General features: G+C 45.2%; 2 protein-coding genes across 2 annotated transcripts; one reads left to right on the forward strand and one right to left on the reverse strand.

The window, feature by feature from the left end:
* Positions 1-266: 266 nt before the first annotated feature.
* On the reverse strand, positions 267-3,215 carry wdr55 (WD repeat domain 55). The gene is made up of 4 exons (XM_068755942.1): positions 2,676-3,215; positions 2,074-2,180; positions 1,409-1,678; positions 267-950 (listed from the first exon to the last, which is right to left on the reverse strand). Exons 1-4 carry the CDS (start codon positions 3,213-3,215, stop codon positions 617-619), a joined length of 1,251 nt encoding a protein of 416 aa, XP_068612043.1. The 3' UTR covers positions 267-616.
* Positions 3,216-4,585: 1,370 nt separating this feature from the next.
* On the forward strand, positions 4,586-11,907 carry ccdc171 (coiled-coil domain containing 171). Its single transcript, XM_068756127.1, has 23 exons — positions 4,586-4,795; positions 4,939-5,089; positions 5,269-5,438; positions 5,514-5,660; positions 5,727-5,819; positions 6,063-6,223; positions 6,589-6,727; positions 6,803-6,890; positions 6,970-7,076; positions 7,171-7,260; positions 7,351-7,521; positions 7,809-7,976; positions 8,209-8,364; positions 8,563-9,043; positions 9,540-9,653; positions 9,739-9,917; positions 10,065-10,208; positions 10,297-10,476; positions 10,587-10,732; positions 10,883-10,937; positions 11,027-11,158; positions 11,360-11,512; positions 11,683-11,907. The coding sequence occupies exons 1-23, from the start codon at positions 4,586-4,588 to the stop codon at positions 11,905-11,907; spliced, it is 3,660 nt and encodes a 1,219-aa protein (XP_068612228.1).
* The last annotated feature ends 8,857 nt before the right edge of the window (positions 11,908-20,764 follow it).

Genomic DNA, 20,764 nt, shown 5'->3' on the forward strand with positions numbered 1-20,764 from the left:
AAATGTTATTTTAAAATAATGTGATAGTATATTATGAGTTATTTTTGTAGATTTACCCGTACTTCTATTCTCCTTAGATTTTTGCTCTAAATGTCTTTCTCATCCATAAAATCTTTCAACCGCTGTATCCGTAACCAATCATTCACACACACACACACACACACACACCTATGGATTATTAGTGGTGGGAGGAAGCCAGAGAACCCACGCAGACACAAGCAAAACATGGTAACTCCTCACAGAAATGTAAATAAATAAATGCTTTTATTCTTTCATATTTCTGACAGAGAAAACAATTATATGATCTATCAGTTTTTCCTGACCTCACAGTCACCACATTTACCTTTATGTTGAGACTATTTTATCTTAATGACATTCAATATTTTTATAATTCCAATGAGCAATGGGCTCAGTGGGTTGGGAACCAAGAGTTACCGGTTCAAGTCCCAGTACAGAAAACATGTTAGCCAATACTTGCAGCATGATGAACAAATTTATCAATTTGATTTATGACGACCCCGATGAAGACCATAAGATGAAATGTGTTGGTTTATTGACTGAGATGTGCTAAAAACAGTGCAGACATTTCAAACAAGAAACAAAGTCCTGCTTTGCTTCAATCACTGCCACTGTCCCCGTCACTGTCTTCATCTTCATCATCCTCAGCCTCCTCTTTCTTTTCTGGTTCCTCTAACAGTCCTGAAAAGAAGTCATTGTCTCCGTGGGCTTTCTTGGTGAGAGACTTCATTCGAGCATCTTTCTTCTTCCTCTTGCGGTATTCTTTGACAGTTGTGCTGGGTAAACTGGAAATGTCCCAAAACTTAATGAGCTGGTCATGGGCACTGCTTGCCAGGAAGCGGGAGTCCCAGGACATGGCAAGGTCTTCGATGGGCTCGCCAACATGCTGCCCGATGCAGCCGATGACCCGGTTGGGTAGGAGGTTAACGGCTCTGATGAACAGACATATTAGGCCTTAAAAACACATTTGAAACGTGTTGACGTGCTCGCCTCATCTTAGATTATGTACACGTGGGTAATTAGAACCAGGTTGATCATTTTACGATGGATGAAACAGTCAAAAAGACATTTTCAGTGATGAAAAGATTATTTTAAAACCAATGAAAACTTATCTTAGATTATCAGAGACTATTAAAAATCGTCTTGGACCATTTTTACAACAATTACAAACCATTCCAAAAAATTATTTTTGAACCGTTAGACCACATTGTCCTGTCCAATCGAACACCAGACCATCAAAATAGCATTTTAATGCTCATTTAATTGCTCTCAAACCAAAAATATCTGACTGAACCACATCAAAACACATCAAAAATATCAAACTAGGAATTTAAAAAGACAAGCATTGACCTTTTCAAAAGCAGCCTCAGACAATGAGCGACCAGCTCACCTTATGTATCCGTCCATGGAGGCAGTGCACATGATGCTGTCAGTGACGGGGATTAGGCATTCCACCGACTCGGCCTTGATTGCGAAGCGATCGCTCGTCGCTCCGAAGCCATTCCAATTGAAGAGGTAGATGGTCCCGTCGCTGGAACCGCAAGCTACCTTCTGTCCCCGCTTCACCAGAGCCACCGAGGTCAGATCGCCACTCTGATACTCCGATAGCAGCTCGAAGCGCCGCCGCTTGATGTTGAAAATGCCCATGGTTCCATCACCGCTGCGGTTTAAGAAAGTGGGAGTCGAGCTTGTGATTAAAAACAGACCTTTTTTTTGGACCATCTACTTGTTAGTGGATTCCAGAATGCTCAGATATGGAATGGATTACTGGTTGGAAAAAAGAGCAGAAAATAAAGCTGACGAAAAAAAATAATTATGGGTGATCACGTGACACAATTGGATGCTCATTTTGATTTAGAGATATCTGACAATTGCAAATATACCGATCAGAAAATACAAAGTAAACCAACCAATGCAGCGATGGGAGTGATGATGTCAACGTAGTGTTAAAGTAAATGTGATTTGTGGGCTAACGCAAAACAAACCTTGATATTATAGCATTAATTGGCCACATAATGATAATACAGACCTTTTATTCATCATTATTATTATTACCTGGCAGTGAGGAGGATCCGCTTGGCTTGGTCCACAGCAATGTCACTGATGTAATCCTCATGGTGTGTCAAGTCCATGACGGCCACTCCCTTCCTCATATCCCACACCTTCACAAATATATGAAAGAGTAAATGTACAGCTTGGAGGGGAAGGGGGGGAGTGGGGGTGTGTTTATTTGCTTCCAATAAATAATAAGAATCATCATTGTGTTATTTTTTGAAACGTGACCGCATATGATTCCATCAAAAGATTTAAACCTAGACTTAAACCTGAAAAAAATATGAATGGGAATGAGAATGATCCAGGATGAGTCTACGGGAGACATCCTTAGACGGTTCAAGTCTAAGGCAAAAGGTAGTTTACCTTAAACTTAACGAGCCAGCTCGTACTATTAAAATCGTTTTGGACCATTAACAAACAGGATTAAATCATTAAGGGGTTATTGGTACATCACAAAGGAAAAACGTCATCATTAAAATACAATTTAAGAACATATAAAGATCAGCTACGACCAATATTTTTTGAATATGAGACAATTAAAAGCAGCCTGATACAATTTCTAAAAATGGAAATGACGAGCTCCAGATGCAACTCGCCCGAACCTTGAGGGTGCCGCGGTCGTCGCCGGTCGCCAGGATGTTCTCGTCCACCAGCAGGAGACTATTAATGGGAGCCCCGTGCGCTCCGCGGATCCTGGTGACCAGCTGTCCCCGCTCGGCGTCCAGCATGTGGACGGCCTTATCCCGAGAGACGCTGTAGAGTTTCAGCCCGTCAGCAGAGAAGCGCACCTGGCGACAAGACTTCAGGTGGTGTCCGGACGACCACACCTCCCGGTTTTCGCCAAACGTACGGGAGTAGGAGTACGCGTACACGTCCCCGTCCACGTCCCCGCACACCAGAATGTCCCGGCTCGGGTGAAGCGCAACCGTGTTGGCGATCGCTTCCAGTTTTATGTCCTCCGGAGTGTCTCGGATCTGCGGCCCTGGCGACTCGTCTTCATCGTCATCCGGATGCGAGTCTGAGTTATTGTCGACATGTTCTGAGTCTGAGGTGTGCGGGTCACTGACGGTCTCGGGAGCTACTTTTTGATCAATTTCTGTATCTGTTGATGCCAATTCAGCGTGATCTGTAGTGGTTGCCATATTGTTTGCGTTCTTTCTTCTTCTTCTACGCTGATTGTTCTTCTTCGTGTGCGGTTGATAAACAACAACCTAGTGCATTTCCGCCTAAAAACTGGACTGGACCGTGGGTTGTGACGTTAAAATTGCACCCGCTTCTTAAATAAATCAATAATTAATTATTTTCCTAGGAAATTATATTATTCGAATTAATTTCGGGTATTCCAGGATAAAATAATTTTCGAAAATAAAGTGTGTGCAAAAAAAAGAAAAAAGCAGAACGGAAATGACGTCAGGACTTTCAAGATGGCGTCAGATTCAAACAGTTTTTGTTTGTTTTCTTAAGTGTCGCGGTAAGTCTGCAATAGAAGATATTTCCAATATTTATCTACAATGTTGTTCCCTAAAAAGTTTAACTAGACCGTCTCGTCCACGCCGTCGTCGTTTTGGAGACCACTGAGATTTTATTGTTTAATATAAACAGGTCCTTGTTCGGGTTGTGTTAGACTTCCATTTACAGAATGCAGTAATACGAGCTGGTACTGGTACATATATCAAATCGTGAATCCATCATAGTGCTCTAATTCTGACTAAATTCTTAATTGCACATCTCCCTTTTGTGAAATGTTTATGCAAATTATATAGATATATGCGACATTTTTTGTTTTTAATAATGTATAATTTATTTGATTTACAAATTAATACCTTGCGCGTCGCAAAATCTGTTGCTCTGGTGATATCGAATTGAGAATTTGCAGCATCTTCTCTATGCGGCGTTTGCCTCGTGTGGTTCGAGTGCGTTCGCTGGCAAGGCAACCCCAGCAGCCTAGCAACCAGCTGCACCTGTTCTCCCAAACAAATTGCACGGCCTCTAATTGTTCTCATCTGAAGACGAACAAAGCTGAAACATTCTAATAATTATAAATCTTTAATAGCTTATCAGCCCAGAAAGGATTTTGGTTTTCAATTGCTTGGATTAGATTATACACGGACACTTTTGTATATTTATATACATATATATATATGTATATCCCCAGGGTCATTAAAGGCTGTGCAGTTGTGAGCTTATGCCTCCTCTAGCCAGCTAGCAGAGTGGAAGGAGACCATCGCAGAGCTGGGGGTGCAGCCAGGAAGAGCTCAGTGGAGGAACTATCAAGGTACACAGACCTTAAGCTTTTAACCTCTTACCATTTGTAGTGATCCCTCTTTTTAGTATTAAAATTAGATGGATTTTTCCCATCTGCTGATACCGTTCAGATTTGACTGATAAATGAAACAGCCGACATGTCCATGTTTAAGATAAAATCACAAAGGTCCATCCAGGGTCACCTTTTGTGTTTTAAACTTTCGCTCTCACCCCATCCCCTTCCCCCCCCCCGCAGCAAAAGGAGAAGATGGCAGGAGAGCGAGGAAGAAGAGTGGAGAGGGAAGACGAGAGGAAGGGGGAGCGAGATAGGAAGGCAAACCGAGGGGATGGACGGAGTAGGGAGGGGAGAAGCAGGAGGGTGGCGTCGGAGGGGTGTGAGCCGATGGAGAGACTGAGGTGGAGAGTCCATCAGCTTGAGAAAGAAAAGCTGGAGCTGATGTCTAACCACAACCAGGAGGTGAGAAACGAAGAACCGTTCAGCTTCAGCTCTACGTAATGTGTGGGTGTTGGTTTGTGGAGTTTGAGTCTGCAGGTTTTATGTTGTTGTTTTTGGACTAGTTTCATGGTTTTGTTGAACTTTCGTTGCATTTTTCCTCTCAGCTGTGCGGGCTACAGGCACAGCTGACGCGACTGAGGTCTTCAGTAGAGCGAGGAGAAGCCCAGCGGGTCGAGCTCGAGTACGAACTGACCGTGAGCAGGAGAGATGCTGACCGAGCTGCAGAGCTCTGCAGAGACAAACAAATCCTCACAGGTGCTAGACATGTGTACATCCAGAGAATAACTTTATGACAAAACAGACTAAAAAGAATTCCGTCTTTAGCTTTAGCTTTAGCTCTCTTTCCTTGATTTAAGATCATCTTTGATTGCATCCCAGCGTATTGTGTAGTTTTGTTTGTGAAAGATTTTGTGTGTGTTTTTTTTTTTTGTCAGAGCGAACTGCAGAGCTCCAGAACTCGGTTCAGGAGCTGCAGAAATCTCTGGACATCATCCGACGGGCCAGGGAGGCGGACCAGCATGCTTTGCAGCAGGACCGAGAGGAGCGCGATAGGTTAATTCAGCGCTTCAGCTCAGAAACCCAACGACTTCACCGACTGCTGCAGGTCACAGGCAAGCACATCTGAATGCGCAGGAGGACACGTTACGAGCAGATTATAAGAAGTTCTTTTGTCCTCCAGAATCGGGAAGCGGCTCTGGAGGAGTCAGAAAGGAGGATGGCGGCGGTGCTGAGGGAGAGGGAAAAGGAGACGGAGGTAAACAGACAGCAAGCATGCCAGCTGAAGACCCTGATGGAGAACGAGGAGAGGAACAGGAGAGAGATGGAGGTGAGGAGAAGAGGGAGGAGATGACGGAGGTGAGGAGACGGCAGCTGTGTGACTCTATCTCTGTAGGCGTCCGACCAGAGGGTGAAGTCTCTGGAGGCGAGCATCGAGGAGACTCGAGCAGCTCACCTGGAGTCCAAGTTCAACTCTGAGGTCATCCAGGTAACACGTCAGATCAGGGGTGGGCAATTGTTTTTTCCATGGGGGCCACATGAGAAACAGAAAATATTCTGGAGGGCAGGGCCAAAAGGCTGAACTCAATTCTGCATAATATTAATTGTCTTTCTTTATATAAAAAAACAGTAAATAGCATTGTTTTGACAAGCTTGTAAGAGTATATGTTATAATTAAGCAAAGAAAAATTGAGGTCGCCTCAAAAGTGCATCCTTGTTATCTTTGGAGCAGCTGCAGGTGAGGGACCTGGAGGCAACGCTGGCAGTGGAGCGCTCCGACCAGCAGGAGGCGCAATGCAGCCTGGAGCTGCTGAGGACTCACTTCCGAGAGGCGGAGCGAGCGTACAGCCGGGAGAAAGAGAGGGCCTGCAGCACTGAGCACGCTCTGGAGCAGTGAGATGATTCATCAGCGATTTGTCTTCGGAGAAAGTCTCCATCTCAGCAGAGTTCGCTTCGTGTGCGTTCACACCAGCAAACGCAGCGTGGAAGTCGCTGTCGCGTTTCTGTGGTGAAATGCAAATTAAAAGAAGCGCATTTAATCTGAACTGAGAATATAAAGTGTCGTTACCCTAATTTAAGTTAATATTATGGTGCGGTCGCAGTAGCACTTCCTATTGATTTTATATTTATACGTTTTGTAATAATGTTTATTGTTTTTCATATGTCACTAGTAACTTGCGACTGTACTTTCTATCTTTAGCAAAGCTTACAGCCAGAATGTATTCTGATTAAAAAAAAAAAAAAAAAAATGTGCATAGGTTGCAGAACGAACATGAGCAGTGCAAGTCTGGACTGAGCGTCGCCTTGGAAACGGAGCGAAAGCTAAACTTTCATCTCAAAGAGAGGCTGGAAGAGGAGAAGCGAAGGCACGCCAGCTCGCAGACGCTGCTGGAGCAGGTAGATGCACCGGAAACATCGGTGAGGGTGTTTGTTTGCGAAGGAAGTGATCTTTGGGTCTCTTCTGTGTTTCAGGCGGCGAACAGACGGCGCGACGCAGAGGAGGCCTTTGGGAGCTGCGTAAAAGGCTTCAGAGAAACACTGCATCAACACAACGGCGCAGGTGCTTAGACTCGAAACGCATTTGCTGTCAACACCCGGCCCATGTTCATCAGCTTGTGTGTGTGTGTGTGTGTGTGCAGGAATGGCTTCTCAAGCAGGGGATGATGGGAGTCCCGCTGAAGTCCTGCAGCTGCTGAAGGCGACACTCGACACAGGCCAACACAGGCTTGAAGCGACAAACAAACAGGCATGCACAGACACACACACAGACACACACACAGCCACACACGCACAACTCTGCACTCTTTCTATCACTATATTCATGTCATTCATGCCACCAGGTCCGGGATCTCCTCCTTGCAACAGAGAAGCTCCTAGAGGATAACCAGACTCTTCAACAGCTGACCTCAGATCAGAGCAGACAGACGGAGGTAAACCCACCTGATCCCAGACCAGAGCTCAATGGGAGAGGACATTTATTTTGAATGTAGCCGCATCCCCGTTGTGTCCATCCTGTTCAGGAGTTGCGGCAAGCGCTGGTCAAACTGGAGGAAGAAGTGGCTCGCCTCCGCCAGGCATGCTCTGATTGGTCGACAGAGCGCGGCGGTCTGCAGGCTGAGTTGGAGGCAGAGAGAAAGGAGAGGACGCTTGAAGTCCAGAAGATGACTGAGCACTGCCAGAAGGAGTCAAAGGTGGATTAGATGAATTTCTTTAGTCCTGTTACTGTCTCAGGTTCTTTTTACAAAGACACAAAAGACACGCCTCTGCACCGCCTTTGTTTACTTTCACTGAACAAGACAACAGTAGTATAAGTACGTCATACATACAGTTCCTCGTAGTACAAATGTGATTTGGAAGATTAGGTTACATTTCTCTTTATTATTATGATGTTGGAAACATTGAATCGAACACTTTAAATGATGCTGAGTAAATCCTGTAAAATGTTTCTTCACACCGAGCCTGCGTTTGTCTGCGCCAGGCCCGTCTGTCCTTCCTCTACTCCGTCTACCAGCGGCTGCTGGCTGGCTGTGTCCCCCTTGACCAGCCCCAAAGCATTGTGGGAAACTTCACCTGGGTGGAGCTGCGTGACGTCATCGACGAGCACGTCGACAACGTGATCGCCGACCACCGGAAGGCCAATGACAAGGTAACCGCTGTGTTGGTGAGCGTCTGTGATGTCACATGGCCAAAGGTAAAATAAGAACCAGTAGATTCTTGTTTTCTAAAAAATGTAGAAAACATATAAAATATTACCGGTATATAAATATAGATATAAAAAAAACTATGGCCTGTATATTTGTACACCAACAGCAAGTCGATGACGACCGTCCCTAATCACAGTCTTGTGTGTGTGTGTGTGTGCGTGCGTTCTGTTTTAGATCGCCCACCTGCAGAGTGCGTGTGAGAAGAAGAGCGCGTGTGTCCGTCAGTTGCAGCGCAGACAGGAGCGCGTGTTGTCTCGTCTGGAGGAGAGCGCGAGGACAAGGGAGGAGGCTTGGACCCTCCAACACACACAGCTGCAGAAGGAACTGCAGGTACATGCGCGCACACACACACACACACACACACTTCTATCAGGTGTTTCTTCTAAAGGCAACAGACGCTCAGAGCTGAATTAGCAGAAGGAGCTTCCGGATGCTTGTAAAGAGGATTTCTAAAAGATTCTAAAGACATAACTGGCGGCTTCAGACTGATAGAAGACGCCATGTTTGTAACGCTGCTCTCTATTTCAGGTGTGCCGCTCTCGGCGCGACGCCCTCGACGACGACGTCTCTTCTCTGAAGCGCCGCGGTTCATCCCTGACCTCTGACCTCTCTCGGCTCCGAGGTCTCCTCTCTAAAACCCGCGGGGAGTCGGCCTCCTTCCTCGCAGCATGTGCCCTTCTGTCGGGGGCACTGAGGCACTCTCACCGCCACCGGCTGGCGCTCTGCAGACAGAAAGTGCTGCTGTCCAGACGGCTGGCGGGGAGGGAGGTGCTGGAGGAGGAGGTGCGGAGACTGGCCGGCGCCCTGGGAGGAGAGGGAGAAGAGGAGACGGAGGGGAAAGGGAGGGCAGCGAGGCGGCGGTGGAGGAGGAGTGTGTGTGTGGTATTGGCGGTGGGGAGGCTGCGCGAACTCGCCAGGGAGACCACCGTGTTGTTTCGGCTGGAGATGAGAGGCGACCGGCCGGCTGTGTGTGTCTGTGGAGAGTCTCCTACGGCAACGCTGAGCACAGGTGTGTGGTAAAGTGAAATACGACACTCACGGCTCAGGGAGGCTCAGAGCAACAGGAAGTCCATTAAACCGATTTGTTTTTTTTTTTGGCCCGCTCTTACTCCAGTGGTTCTTAAAGGTCGTCGTTTCTGTGTGCCTCAGATACAGCTACACACAGCTCATGCTGATTGGCTGTGTGTGCTCTGCTCTGATTGGGTCCATTCATGTTCATTCATATTTTTTTTTAGCTGGTTACTACTTATATTACTGCTACATTTAGAACTACGAAGCAAGTATTTAGTTTTAGTGTCAAGCTGATCCCTGCACTAGTACTAGTACTAGTACTAATACTGCTGCTTCTATTTCTACTACCACACCTCCACCTACAACAATATGCTATTAATGCCAATATTATTAAGCATCAGGGACCACCCACATTTTATTCAGTCATTTTTTTCTAGTTCGTCTTGTGTTTGTGTGTGTTGTGAATTGTGATTGTTTTTTGTTTTTTATTAAAGGCAATGGTGATAATGGTGATCAAGATGTGAGTTCTCACTGGCTGCGCTCCGAGCGTCTTTCCGCCGTCATTCTCTCCTCCATGTCTGAGCTTCAGGAGAGCCGAGCACATTCTGGTAAACAGAAGAATGCACGCACGCACACACACACACACACACGTGGTCAGTTCTGCCAGCATGACACCTCTCTGACACTCTCCAGGGCCCTCCCCTTCAGACATGACGTCAGCCTCTCGTGCTTTGTCTCGCCTCGTGGATCACCTTCTTGACCAATCGGAAGCGACTTCTGGTCTGTCTGAGAGCAGATTGGATGAGGAGACGTTGACCAGCCGGCTAAGACGGGGCCTGAGTAGACTGACGCCTCCACGGCCCAACACAGAGGTGCGAACTCTGTAGGAAGTAGCTGCAATACACACACTGAGTACTGCTGAGTTCTGAGTACTTCAACTGAACTATTGCAATGGCGCAAATACACCATTTTGGGTCGACCTTCAGCGACCGACCTTTTACGTTTGTCCTCCCCTTTAGGCCCTAGTGTCCACCCTCCAGCAGCACTTCCTGCTCTTCAGCCAGAGGCTGCACTCGGCTGAGGTGGAGAGGCGGAGCCTGAGGGTGGAGGTGGCTAATCTAAAGAGAGAGCTGCTGCAGACAAGAGAGGAGACCTGTAGAACTGTGAGGCTCAACACACACACACGCACACACATCAGTCCTGTGTGTCTGATGAACACACACCTGACCGCATGTTTTTTTGTGCTTGCAGGTGCCTTCGGAGCGATTCCACAGCGTGTGTGAGGAGCTCCATCAGGCGCTGAGCAGGGAACAGGAAGCTCAGATTCTAATCCAAGAACACGCCAAAGAGCTTCATACGCTGCAGCTCCGTGTGAACACACACACCACGGAGCAGATGAGCAGACAACATGCGCTGATCCAGACCAGAAAGGTACTTACTTGTGTTTTAATTACTTAAACAGTTCACTTATCAGAAATACCAAGCGCTCTAATGAAAGTCTGCTGAGGGTGTCTCTGTGTTCTCATACATTCTCTTTGTAGTCTCTGACAGAAGCGCGGCAGGAAGTGAGTCGGAAGGAGCGCTCGCTGAGGATTCTGGGTAAGCACCTGTCGGGTGTTCAGAGGGATAGGAGGCAGCTGGAGGAGAGATCGCAGCGACTCGTGGTTGAGCTGAGGGACGCTGCCAGGTAACACACACCGGTTCCTTTTGCCGATTCATCTTAAGGCCTAGAAACGGATTTATTTGGCTTTCAGATTCATTTGTGAGGTGATTTCTGATTAGTTTAAACATACCCGAACCACAATCAGGTCTTAATTTCACATTTTATTATTCCTAGCTGCCAAGATTGCCTGATCAGCAACATGAGGGCTGCAGAGACGAGCTACAAGCAGGTCGAGACCCGCAAACACCTTCGCACACACAAACACACACACACACACACACACACACACACACTCACACCAGGCTGTGTTGTCTGTAGGTCAGAGAAACTCTAGTCCAATCACACTACACCGTATCAGCACTGCCTCGCCCCCTGCCGGTACCCAAAGAACACCTGCAGCCGAGTGGAGCAGAGAGCATCATGGGAGCTCCTGTGATGGCAGCCTGCCAGGTAACATAACACGACTTTCTTTCTCTCTGTCTTTTTGTGTCTGTTTTTTTTCTTTTTTTTCCGCTGCGCACGCTGAGAGCATGAGAGGAAGTTTCCCTCCTTCTTGGGGAGAGCCGCTCGTTTCTGTTCCGTTTCTGTGACCTTCTCATCCTGAAGTTGATCATCGTCGTCAACAATTCTTCTCTGTCTTCATCTCTGCAGAGTCTCCTCTTCACCTTCTCTCAGCTCTATCAGACCTGCTGCTCCAGGATTGGCTGGCTTGAACAAGAGGTCTCCGCCCTCCGTTGTCACGTGACCACACTGCGCAATGAGCTGCAGGATGTCTGTCTCCGTGACAACTTCAACTATGTCCCTGTGAGATGCTTTAATATTAAATCTGCATTCTGATTAATATTGAATTTAGATAATTTTTATTGATCTATTCACTGATTAGCTGAATGCTATCGCTAAAGAAAATAGAGGTAAAAATGTAGAAGACGGTAACGACCAAAACAAACCCGCCTTGTTTTTTGTTTGTCCTTCAGGCGGCTGACCATCCTGAGCCCGATCTGTTCATGGAAATCCCTAAAGCTGATACGCTTTCTGATTTGCCCAAAGATCCGCCACTCGGTATAAGCGCCACCCCACCTCAATCAAACCCCGCCCCAATTGAGCTGAATCTCGTCCCTTTGTCGCCCGTCGCCAAATCTTCCCAGGCGAGGACAAAGGAGAAGAAAAACGCAAGGAAGAACAGAGGAGGAAGGAGATAGATGGACCGATGAGACGCAGAAAAAGGGCCTTTTCAGCCAAAAGCTGAGGGTTCATATCCACTTCAAAAAGTGATGTCATGTTAGAAGAGGAGGCCACTTTTACCCATCATTGTCTTGTGTGTGTGTGAGAGTGAGAGAGAGAGAGAGAGAGAGAGAGAGATCTGCTGTGGATTGTTTTGAGACACTTGGGAATCGTCGGTGGAGCTGAAGAAACATGCCTGAGCAAAGTGAGAAAAGTTTTCAACCAGAAGAAGAAAAACACGACAAACATTTAAAAAACTGCTGGATCAGCATTATGTGTGTGTGTATTTCTGTTTCTCCATCGGAAAACCGTCCTTGTGTTCACACACCCTCAGGCCCTGTGTGTGTGTGTGTGTGACAGCAGATTAAGTCCCTTTTATAAAAATGTTTTTTGCTGATTCAGCACACCGGATCCTTCTTTTTCCTCCTGAGACGCTTTCCTCCCTCGTTCCTTTAGATTTCCGATTCAAGTTGCTTTTTTTTGTTCTCTTCCTTTTACACTTACGACACTAAAACTGCATTTCTGTCAAATTGCCTTTATTTTCTGGGTTAAATACAAAGCAGGAGAGTGAGCGTGTTCAGTTTCTGTGTGAAGCTGTAAAATCTTTACATTTTCAGAAGTAAACAACATATAGTCCAAAAACCTCAGTTAAATTTTGATCACAATATAACTTGTACAAATAATGTAATAAAACGCAATTTATTTTCTAACTAAGAAACTTTGGGAAGCGATCTTAGCGCAAGCGTCACATACATGACATTTCTGTCCACGGGATACGTCCGCTGCTTAAGAGTTTGTCCCTCTCTTGAATGAGAGATTAAGTTTAATTCATGCTGAATCGGCATCTTCTCAGATTGTTCATCCTGCTGTGACAAGTGATGGGGATAAAAAATGCATAATCCCAAAACAAAGAAGAGCTCCAGCACCCGGTGTCGCAGCAAGATTGCTGCCTCTTGGATGTACTTTTCAAAATACCCCAACGTTTTCTCCCTGATCAGGTTGGCTGACATGCGCCTTAGTTTAATGAGCAGAGAACTGAGTTCTGGTTGCCATTGGTGTTAAATTCTGGTGTCTGATGCTGATACTCATATTTACATTCTGCATAAGTATTTAGGATCTGGTCTGATATTTAAATATTTGCTGTTGTGTGTGTGTGTTTTTTTTTTTTATTAAACTTTTAGGGTTTAATTAAATTTTCTTCTAGCTTTTAAGGATTTTCAATTCAAGCCTCACAGGTGAGAATGCGATGAGGTTGTTGTGATAAAGGTACAACAAATTAGGACTCAGACAAATTCAATAAGCACAGAAAACGATGGATGTGAACATGGCAACAGTGTCGTGGGGGGGGGATCAGAATATTTTATACACCTTTGAAGACAGAATTAATCTATAATAAAATGGAACTGTCCACGTTTTTGACTGCGACGCAGGACTGAGTGAGCCGGAGGAAGAACTTCACCAATGTCACCGACTCCGTCGGATATTGTCTCCTTGTGGACTCTGGATTTTGACACCACATCGTTTAAAAAAGCAGCAAAAACATAATCTTATGTGATGCGTTCAGACACCAAGAGAATTCCATCATTGCATTTTTATACTGTTGCTGTTAATCCTAACAGGATTTAATATAGCTGTGGCATCCCCCCATTGAGAGTCAGGCCGCTGCAGAGCAGTGGACACACAGGCTGAAAGTTTTCCATCACGGTCCCTGCGATGATGCTTGGAAAACTCGTTTTCCGACATCATTTGGAAATGGAAAAATAAATGCCAAAGAAAACAAGTACAAAAAGAATAACATTTTAAAATGCCTGTGTCCTGATTTTTTTTTTGCTCTCCCTTATGAATATTCACCGCTGATGGGATGTCAAAAACTTCATGTTTCATCTCAGTCCTTGTTCCTCCCTGCCTGGTGTCCTAGTTGTACCTGTGACAACACACACTTAAACACGCTCCAAGTTGGACTCTCTACAAAGAGAATTGGGGTAACGACACAGATTTGAAGCGGGGCGGGAACGCACAGATGCTCGGGAGGGTGGGATAAGCCACTGAAAGGAAGGAAGGATGAGGAGAGTGGGAGAGTAGAACGAGAGAACACACACATTCAGTCAAGCCGTATGTGAGGGGACACACATTTAAGAGCCCCAGATGTCCTGTTAAATGCATAATATTCGGCGCACACTCAGAGACTTTAGTATCATGTAAAATTCACATCTGGAGCCTCAGAGCTTGTCATGACAAATGACAGAAAAGTGAGGGAGGGGGGAATACTCCTGGTGGTACGTTTGCAAAGGGATTCCACTCTGCTGCCATTGAACGATTGTGAAACCTGCAAACAGAGACACAAACCTGCGGTCAGGGTCAACTGGGAACCAGTTAAAAGCTGCAATGGCAGGACCTGTGGGAAACTCCTGCAGCAGCACTCATACCAAAATATGAGCAAATCGAGCATGCGTGAAACAATTCAGGACTGGAACACACACACACACACACACAGAGTTATATTCAGGACAGCGAGGAGGTGGTAGTGCTGCTGCGTTCCAAACACGACGCCTCTGAGACGATCTTTTTGGGGAAGTGTGTCAACGAGCGAGGATCTCACACACTGACAGAACGTTATCGTCTGATATTCTAATGAGTACAACATCAAAAACGGGAAAGAGGACCAGCAGCTCCCCGCAGACACGAAGCCCGTCCAAGCGCCCTGCCTACACTATACCTCGCATTCCTGCTTCAGGGAGAAAGCTGGGAAGTTTTCTCCGACATCAGGACCCACTGCTCATTGCTCAATCAGAGACACTTTGGCAGTGGCGGTCGGGAATCAAACCTGCGGCAGAAACGATGAGGCCTTATTCTCCTTTCAAGTCAGTTATGAGTCTTTACTGCCGACTGTCCATGAGACCTTTAGAGCAACTTCTGCTGTCACAGTTTTTAATTCATCTTTTTTTATGTCGCTTGCATAGAACAACAACAAAAACAACAACAACTGTCTTATATCAAATTAGAAAAGCTAAAAACACATTTCTATGATGTTTATCACCAAGGAATTAATAGAAATGTCACCAAAATGGCAATTCACATCAAATTGGTATCTAAATAACACCGTCTGCAGCTCCACTTAAATGTTGTGGATCATTTCCTTAATCCTCCACATGATGGAAAACGTGATTGATGCGATCGTTCATGTAACCTTGTGTTTCCTTTGTGTGTGTGTGTGTGGCTGCAGGCCAGGTGCCCGACTGTCGCCCTGATATGACATTGCCCTCAGAGGGGGAACCTTCCTCACAGAGTGAGTGGTGCTCTGAAACATCACGGCTGTTCTTAATGCATAAAGTTTTTTTTTTTTTTTTTGCACACAGTCGTAGAAGGTGGTGGATTTTTTTAAAAAAAAGGAAAACCTAATGGTTATCGCTCACCTTCAGCAGCACTCAGCACTTGCTTGTTTATCTTGCACGACCGATGCCGTACCCCTCCACGAAGATTTGTGCATGAATTTCTAATGCCCTGTCCTAAGGGTTCCAATAATGCACGCCTCCCAAGTTTACAAAACTTCACTGCACAGGATAATCTGTGGTTGTTTTTAAATCCAGCATCTATTTATCTTTTGTGATCATCATGGAAATAGAGTCATTTCATTTTTACCAAAAATGATATGAAATGAAATAAAAGGAGCCAAATGTACAATGTAAATAATAGAACTAATATTTATTCTTGGTTAGAATTACATTTTTGCATCACTGTAAATATATAGGAGTCAAACTGGCTGCTTTTAAAAACTTTCTAAAACTTTGAGAAACACGACAGGAACAGGTTTACACATAAAGCAAAGCAAACATGTGCTCCCCTCTAATATTTCCCTGTTGTTCCTCCTTGTTCATAGAACAAGTGGATCATGTGGGCATTAAATAAACAAGGGAAGATACTGAACATCAACCTTCATACACACGTTAATGCTCATCCAATCAGATCGATGTACCCTTGTTAGAGGGAGGAGTCAAAGGATGGCGCATCTTGAGAAGAGAAGAAAAAAAATATCACTGCTTGTATTTATATGCATAAACATATATAAAGGAGGAAAAGAGATGAGAGATGGATTGAAACAAGCGAAGCAATTTTATCTTTTTGGGGAAAAAAGAATAAACATGGTGAAATGAAAAAGAGCTCAAGAAGACCGAGGATGATGAGCCAAGGCAAAAAAGAAGAAATCCAGAAAAAAAGGAGATAGAAGAAGTGAAGAATTAAGTTTTTCTTCATCTGTGCTGAATCATCTGAATTTAACAGCAAACCTACAGGTCAGTGAGGTTTTATATTAATAATATTAATAATAATAATAATAATCAAATATTGTGAAAAGTTCCAGCATTACATTTACTTCATGTTAACATTAGGTTAAGTTGAAATCTAAACATTTATATTTGACCCATCAGCAGCTCATCATTGTTTTATCTGCAAGAAATAAAGATTAAAAACAATCTAACTAGTAGGTACAGAGACCAATATAGAACCTGATACTGAAGTATCGCAGCACAGCCACAGCAATCTGAAGATTTGTCTCAGAGTATTGAAAAAAGAGACAGTTTGCTCCAAAGTGAAATTCTTTTACAGTTATTGTTCATATGTATAAATTGGTTCTGGTTCTTGATTTGGACTCAACAAAGTCTGAAGCTGATAGAAGTGGCAGAATATTAGAATAAAATAAAATATAAATCTCTCACATTATTTTTTGCAGAAATACTATAATATAATATTAAATTGGGCGGCTCGGTGGCGCAGTGGTAAGCACTGTTGCCTCACAGCGAGATGGTCGCAGGTTCGTCTCCGGCTTGTGGCCGTTCTGTGAGGAGTTTGCATGTTCTCCCCGTGCCTGCGTGGGTTCCCTCCGGGTTCTCCGGCTTCCTCCCACCACCAAAGACATGCAGCCTAGGCTGATTGGTGACCCTAAATTGTCCGTAGGTGTGAGTGTGTGTGTGGCTGGTTGTCTGTCTCTGTGTTGCCCTGCGATGAACTGGCGGCTTGTCCAGGGTGTCCCCTGCCTCTCGCCCATTGACTGCTGGGATTGGCTCCAGCTTGGCCCGTGACCCGATAGCGGAATAAGCGGTTAGAAAATGAAAAAAAAAATATATATATTAAATTGAGTTCTGACACAATATTGCTTCATGGATGTGGGCGAATGAAAAGTGAGTACGATGGTAAATTCAACAAATCTTTCAATGAATGAGCACAATAATCCGCATACTGGATTACAAATGTCGAGCATGTCAAGAGCCCTTTTTGTCCTCCTGTGAGTCGCACAAGATCTGGTGAGAGAAAGGATGAGGAAAGGGTTAGGGTTCAGAAATGGATAGGGAGTATTGGACAACATCTAAATAAACACAGCAAAACACATGCATTATATATTTATTCATGAAAAACAAGGACTATAAAGCACACATATTTTCTAAATATGAACATATCAGTTATTTCATGATGAAAAATCCTGGTAATTATCAATTGTAACGTTAGAAGGAGTTGCTGCCGCGTGAAATCGCATGTTAACATCTCGACAATTGAATATAAAACGATGAGAAATATTACAAAATACGTCTTAAATGTTAAAGCAAACTATTCAAACAGCTGCAGACCTGCAAAGATTTCATACAAGGCGTGCAGCAGATCATTATCTTTGTTTTGATTGGTCAAGCGATCACCATCATGCATATATGATCTGTTCAAAAAGTCCAATCAGTGGAAAATGTAGTTTTATTTGACCAATCAGGTTGATATTTTTGTCCTCACTGCAGGATAGAGACATGAGGATGACTCCAGGCCCTGATGAGGTACCCAATACGTCATTTATATTTTGTCTGTGTGTTTGTGTGTGTGTGTGTGTATGTGTGTGAGACACATAATCGGTCTCACTATAGGAACTAATATTTTTGCAAACTTGTTTACCAGTCTGTCAGGTGTACGGCATCGGGCTGCAGCTGTCTGTGTTTCAAGCCAGGAAGAGTCCGAACCAGATCATGTGATCTCTGTAGCCATGGCTGGGTGGCGCACGGTAAGACAAGCGTGTCGTTTTGATTGACTCTCCCCGTGGCTTTGTCAACTTTGAACTCATAGCTGGTTTTGGTCTTTAAAGATATTTAAAAACATAAAAATTAAAATTAAAAAAAGCCTCCACTGATGCCGTTCAAAGTTTGTCCTCCCCCCCCCACACACACAAGGTAGATTGCTACAGCTGCTAATCGGTGTTTGCAACACGGCGACTCAACGTGCTAAAACTGAACCAGCATTCCTCACCCGAATGGAAATGTTGGTATTATGCCAATTACTATAAATCGAATAAACCAAATAAAATAAATTAACTTGTTAGATTGCTAACATTAATAATAATACAACTGATGATAATGTCACATTTATCTTCTAACCTTTGACAGCACTGAATTCTCGATGTGTCATTTGTACACACAGTACAGTACAACGGTGCTTTGTGACTCTTGGGTCATCTACGACACACAACGCACAGCTTTCTTCTTAAAGCTCAACCAAACAGTGAAAATGTTCAAAGCCTTGCCGGTAGCTCTGAGGTCCTGACTCCTGAAGCCATAAAGACACTCCTGCATGGCTGATAATGACGCTGATGTTGGACTTCAGCCACGGAGGCTGCAGATGTGCTCAGGTGTTGCTGTGACATGAAGTCAGGATGTCGTTTGACGTTGTCATGGCATCACCAAAAAGCATCTGGAGGGAGCGTCTGCACACGCACACATGCGCCCCCGCCTGTTGTCAGTTCAGCACAGTGAGGACTGCCCAGACAAGTAAACTGGGGAGACAAAACCACACTGGAGATGTAAAACCCCTGAGGGGAGGACTCTGCAGTCCATCGGCAACTTAAGGGACAATCTGTTTTCACATCTTGGTCAAGGAAGACATCTGTGTCAAACCTCTGTTAAGGCCCTCCCTTAACAGAGGAGGACATATTTGACTGTATTGCATCTGCATCAACTGCATCAGCTGTATTCAAAAGCAGTTTTGGGTTCCCTCCCCTGGAAGCTCAAACCTCATTTGCATGACTCAGCTATCATCCACAGACATTATTCTACAATGTACATTTTGGCTTTAGCCCTGTTTTCCTTTTAGTTTTAATAAAACATTTTTTTTTTCAAATCATATATCAAATAGCAAATGCATCCTTTCCCTTTCCAGCCATGGAAAAGCTCCGTTGTCCAGCGCAGCAGGCCTCCAGCTGCCGGCCAGTGGAGGCGGCCCTTCCTGGGCCAGTGTTCGAGCTGAGCTCCCTGGTCTTATACGGAACTCAGGCCATTCCTGTTCAGCTAAAGATTCTGCTGGACCGTCTCTACAGCGTCCTCTCCTCAGAGCAGGTCTGTGCGGCACATCGAGACCCGCTGGAAAGGTTTTTAAGTAAATTAATTTGACAACCTATAACCATAATAAGCAGTTCACTTGACTACATGGTTGTAATAATGGAGCTATAAATGACATGATCTGTAATATTACCGTTTGTCACTTTTAGGTCAGCCACATACTGAACGCACTGGGCTGGAGTTTGGGGGATTATGTTAGAGGGTACATGCTGCAGGTAAATCATACATATATAACATTGCATTTCAATTTTGCTGTTCTGGCAATACAAATGTGTGCTGAATATATGAAGAGGAAGATTTTAACTAAATCTATAACGAGCAAAAAGCTGAATGTGTTTAAGTTCATCTTCCCTTTGTCCCGTCCCACAATGTAGAAGCCAAAGGACATATTTTTTGCATTTTGCTTTATTTCACCATGTTGTCTGAAATAAAAACTCAAGTTCCATCACTTCTCTCCAGTGCCCTCGCGGGCAGGTGTTAGACTGCTGGGCGATGGCGACTCGCGAAGAAGAGCTGCTCGTCCTCAAACAGTTCCTTCGCTTCGGTGAGACCCGCCCCATCGTCGAGCTGATGGCAGTCCAGGCTTTGAAAGCTGTCAATCACCTTCCCCATGCCGACCGAGACCCTGCGCCAAAGAGCGTTCAGTCAAACACTGGCACATTCATGGACCAGCACGGGGGACGTCAAGGAAGCCCACGTTTGGTCCACCACGCCGAGAACGTCCCCGATGGACAGCCTTTGCTTCTGCCTTTTCACTTTCCCAGCTCTGACTTCCACTCTTTGGTTCCTCTCGCCAAGGTACATGGAAGGAACTTTTATTCCAGCGTAAACCATTGAAAGGAAACACAGAAAGCGTCCTGCATCTGATATTATACCTCTTTGTTGGTTTCTTGTTTTTCCCAGCAGGAGGTTGTTCACTCCAGAATGCCATCGCAGCTTCAACAGAAACCCGAGGCGGCTGAGAGTCGCCGGCAGGAAGGAAGAAGAAGAAGAAAAAGAAGAGAACAAGAGAAGGATCCCATTCGGTCCGAGTCCAAGCTGTCTTTAGAAATCAAAGCAGACCCTGACAAGCCAAACCCAGCTCCATCAATGTGGCGTCAGAACCCTCGGTTCAACGAAGACACGGAGGTTGACCTTCACAGGGGACTGGCCCCACAGGAAAACCCGTCGTCCCTCGCTTCTTTCTTAAACTCCACGCTCGCCACGGCTTCCTCCGTTCATCCTTTCACTTCCTCCCCTCTCCCCTCTCCAAAGTTTTCCCAGACGGCGCAAAGCTCCTCTTCCTACTCCCTCAATTCTCTGCCCTCTTTCTCCTCCTCCTTCATCTGTCCTCTTCCCTCGTCCCCCTTTTTGTCCTCCCTGCGTCCTCTCGCTTCTTCCCTCCGCTCTCCCCCCCCTCTCTCACCCGCAGGTCGGAAGGGGAGGGTGAGTTGCGGCATCTGCGGGAAAAGCTTTTATGACAAAGGTAGGACTA

This window comes from Brachionichthys hirsutus, chromosome 23 (genome assembly GCF_040956055.1).
Source record: "Brachionichthys hirsutus isolate HB-005 chromosome 23, CSIRO-AGI_Bhir_v1, whole genome shotgun sequence".
NCBI lineage: Eukaryota > Metazoa > Chordata > Actinopteri > Lophiiformes > Brachionichthyidae > Brachionichthys > Brachionichthys hirsutus.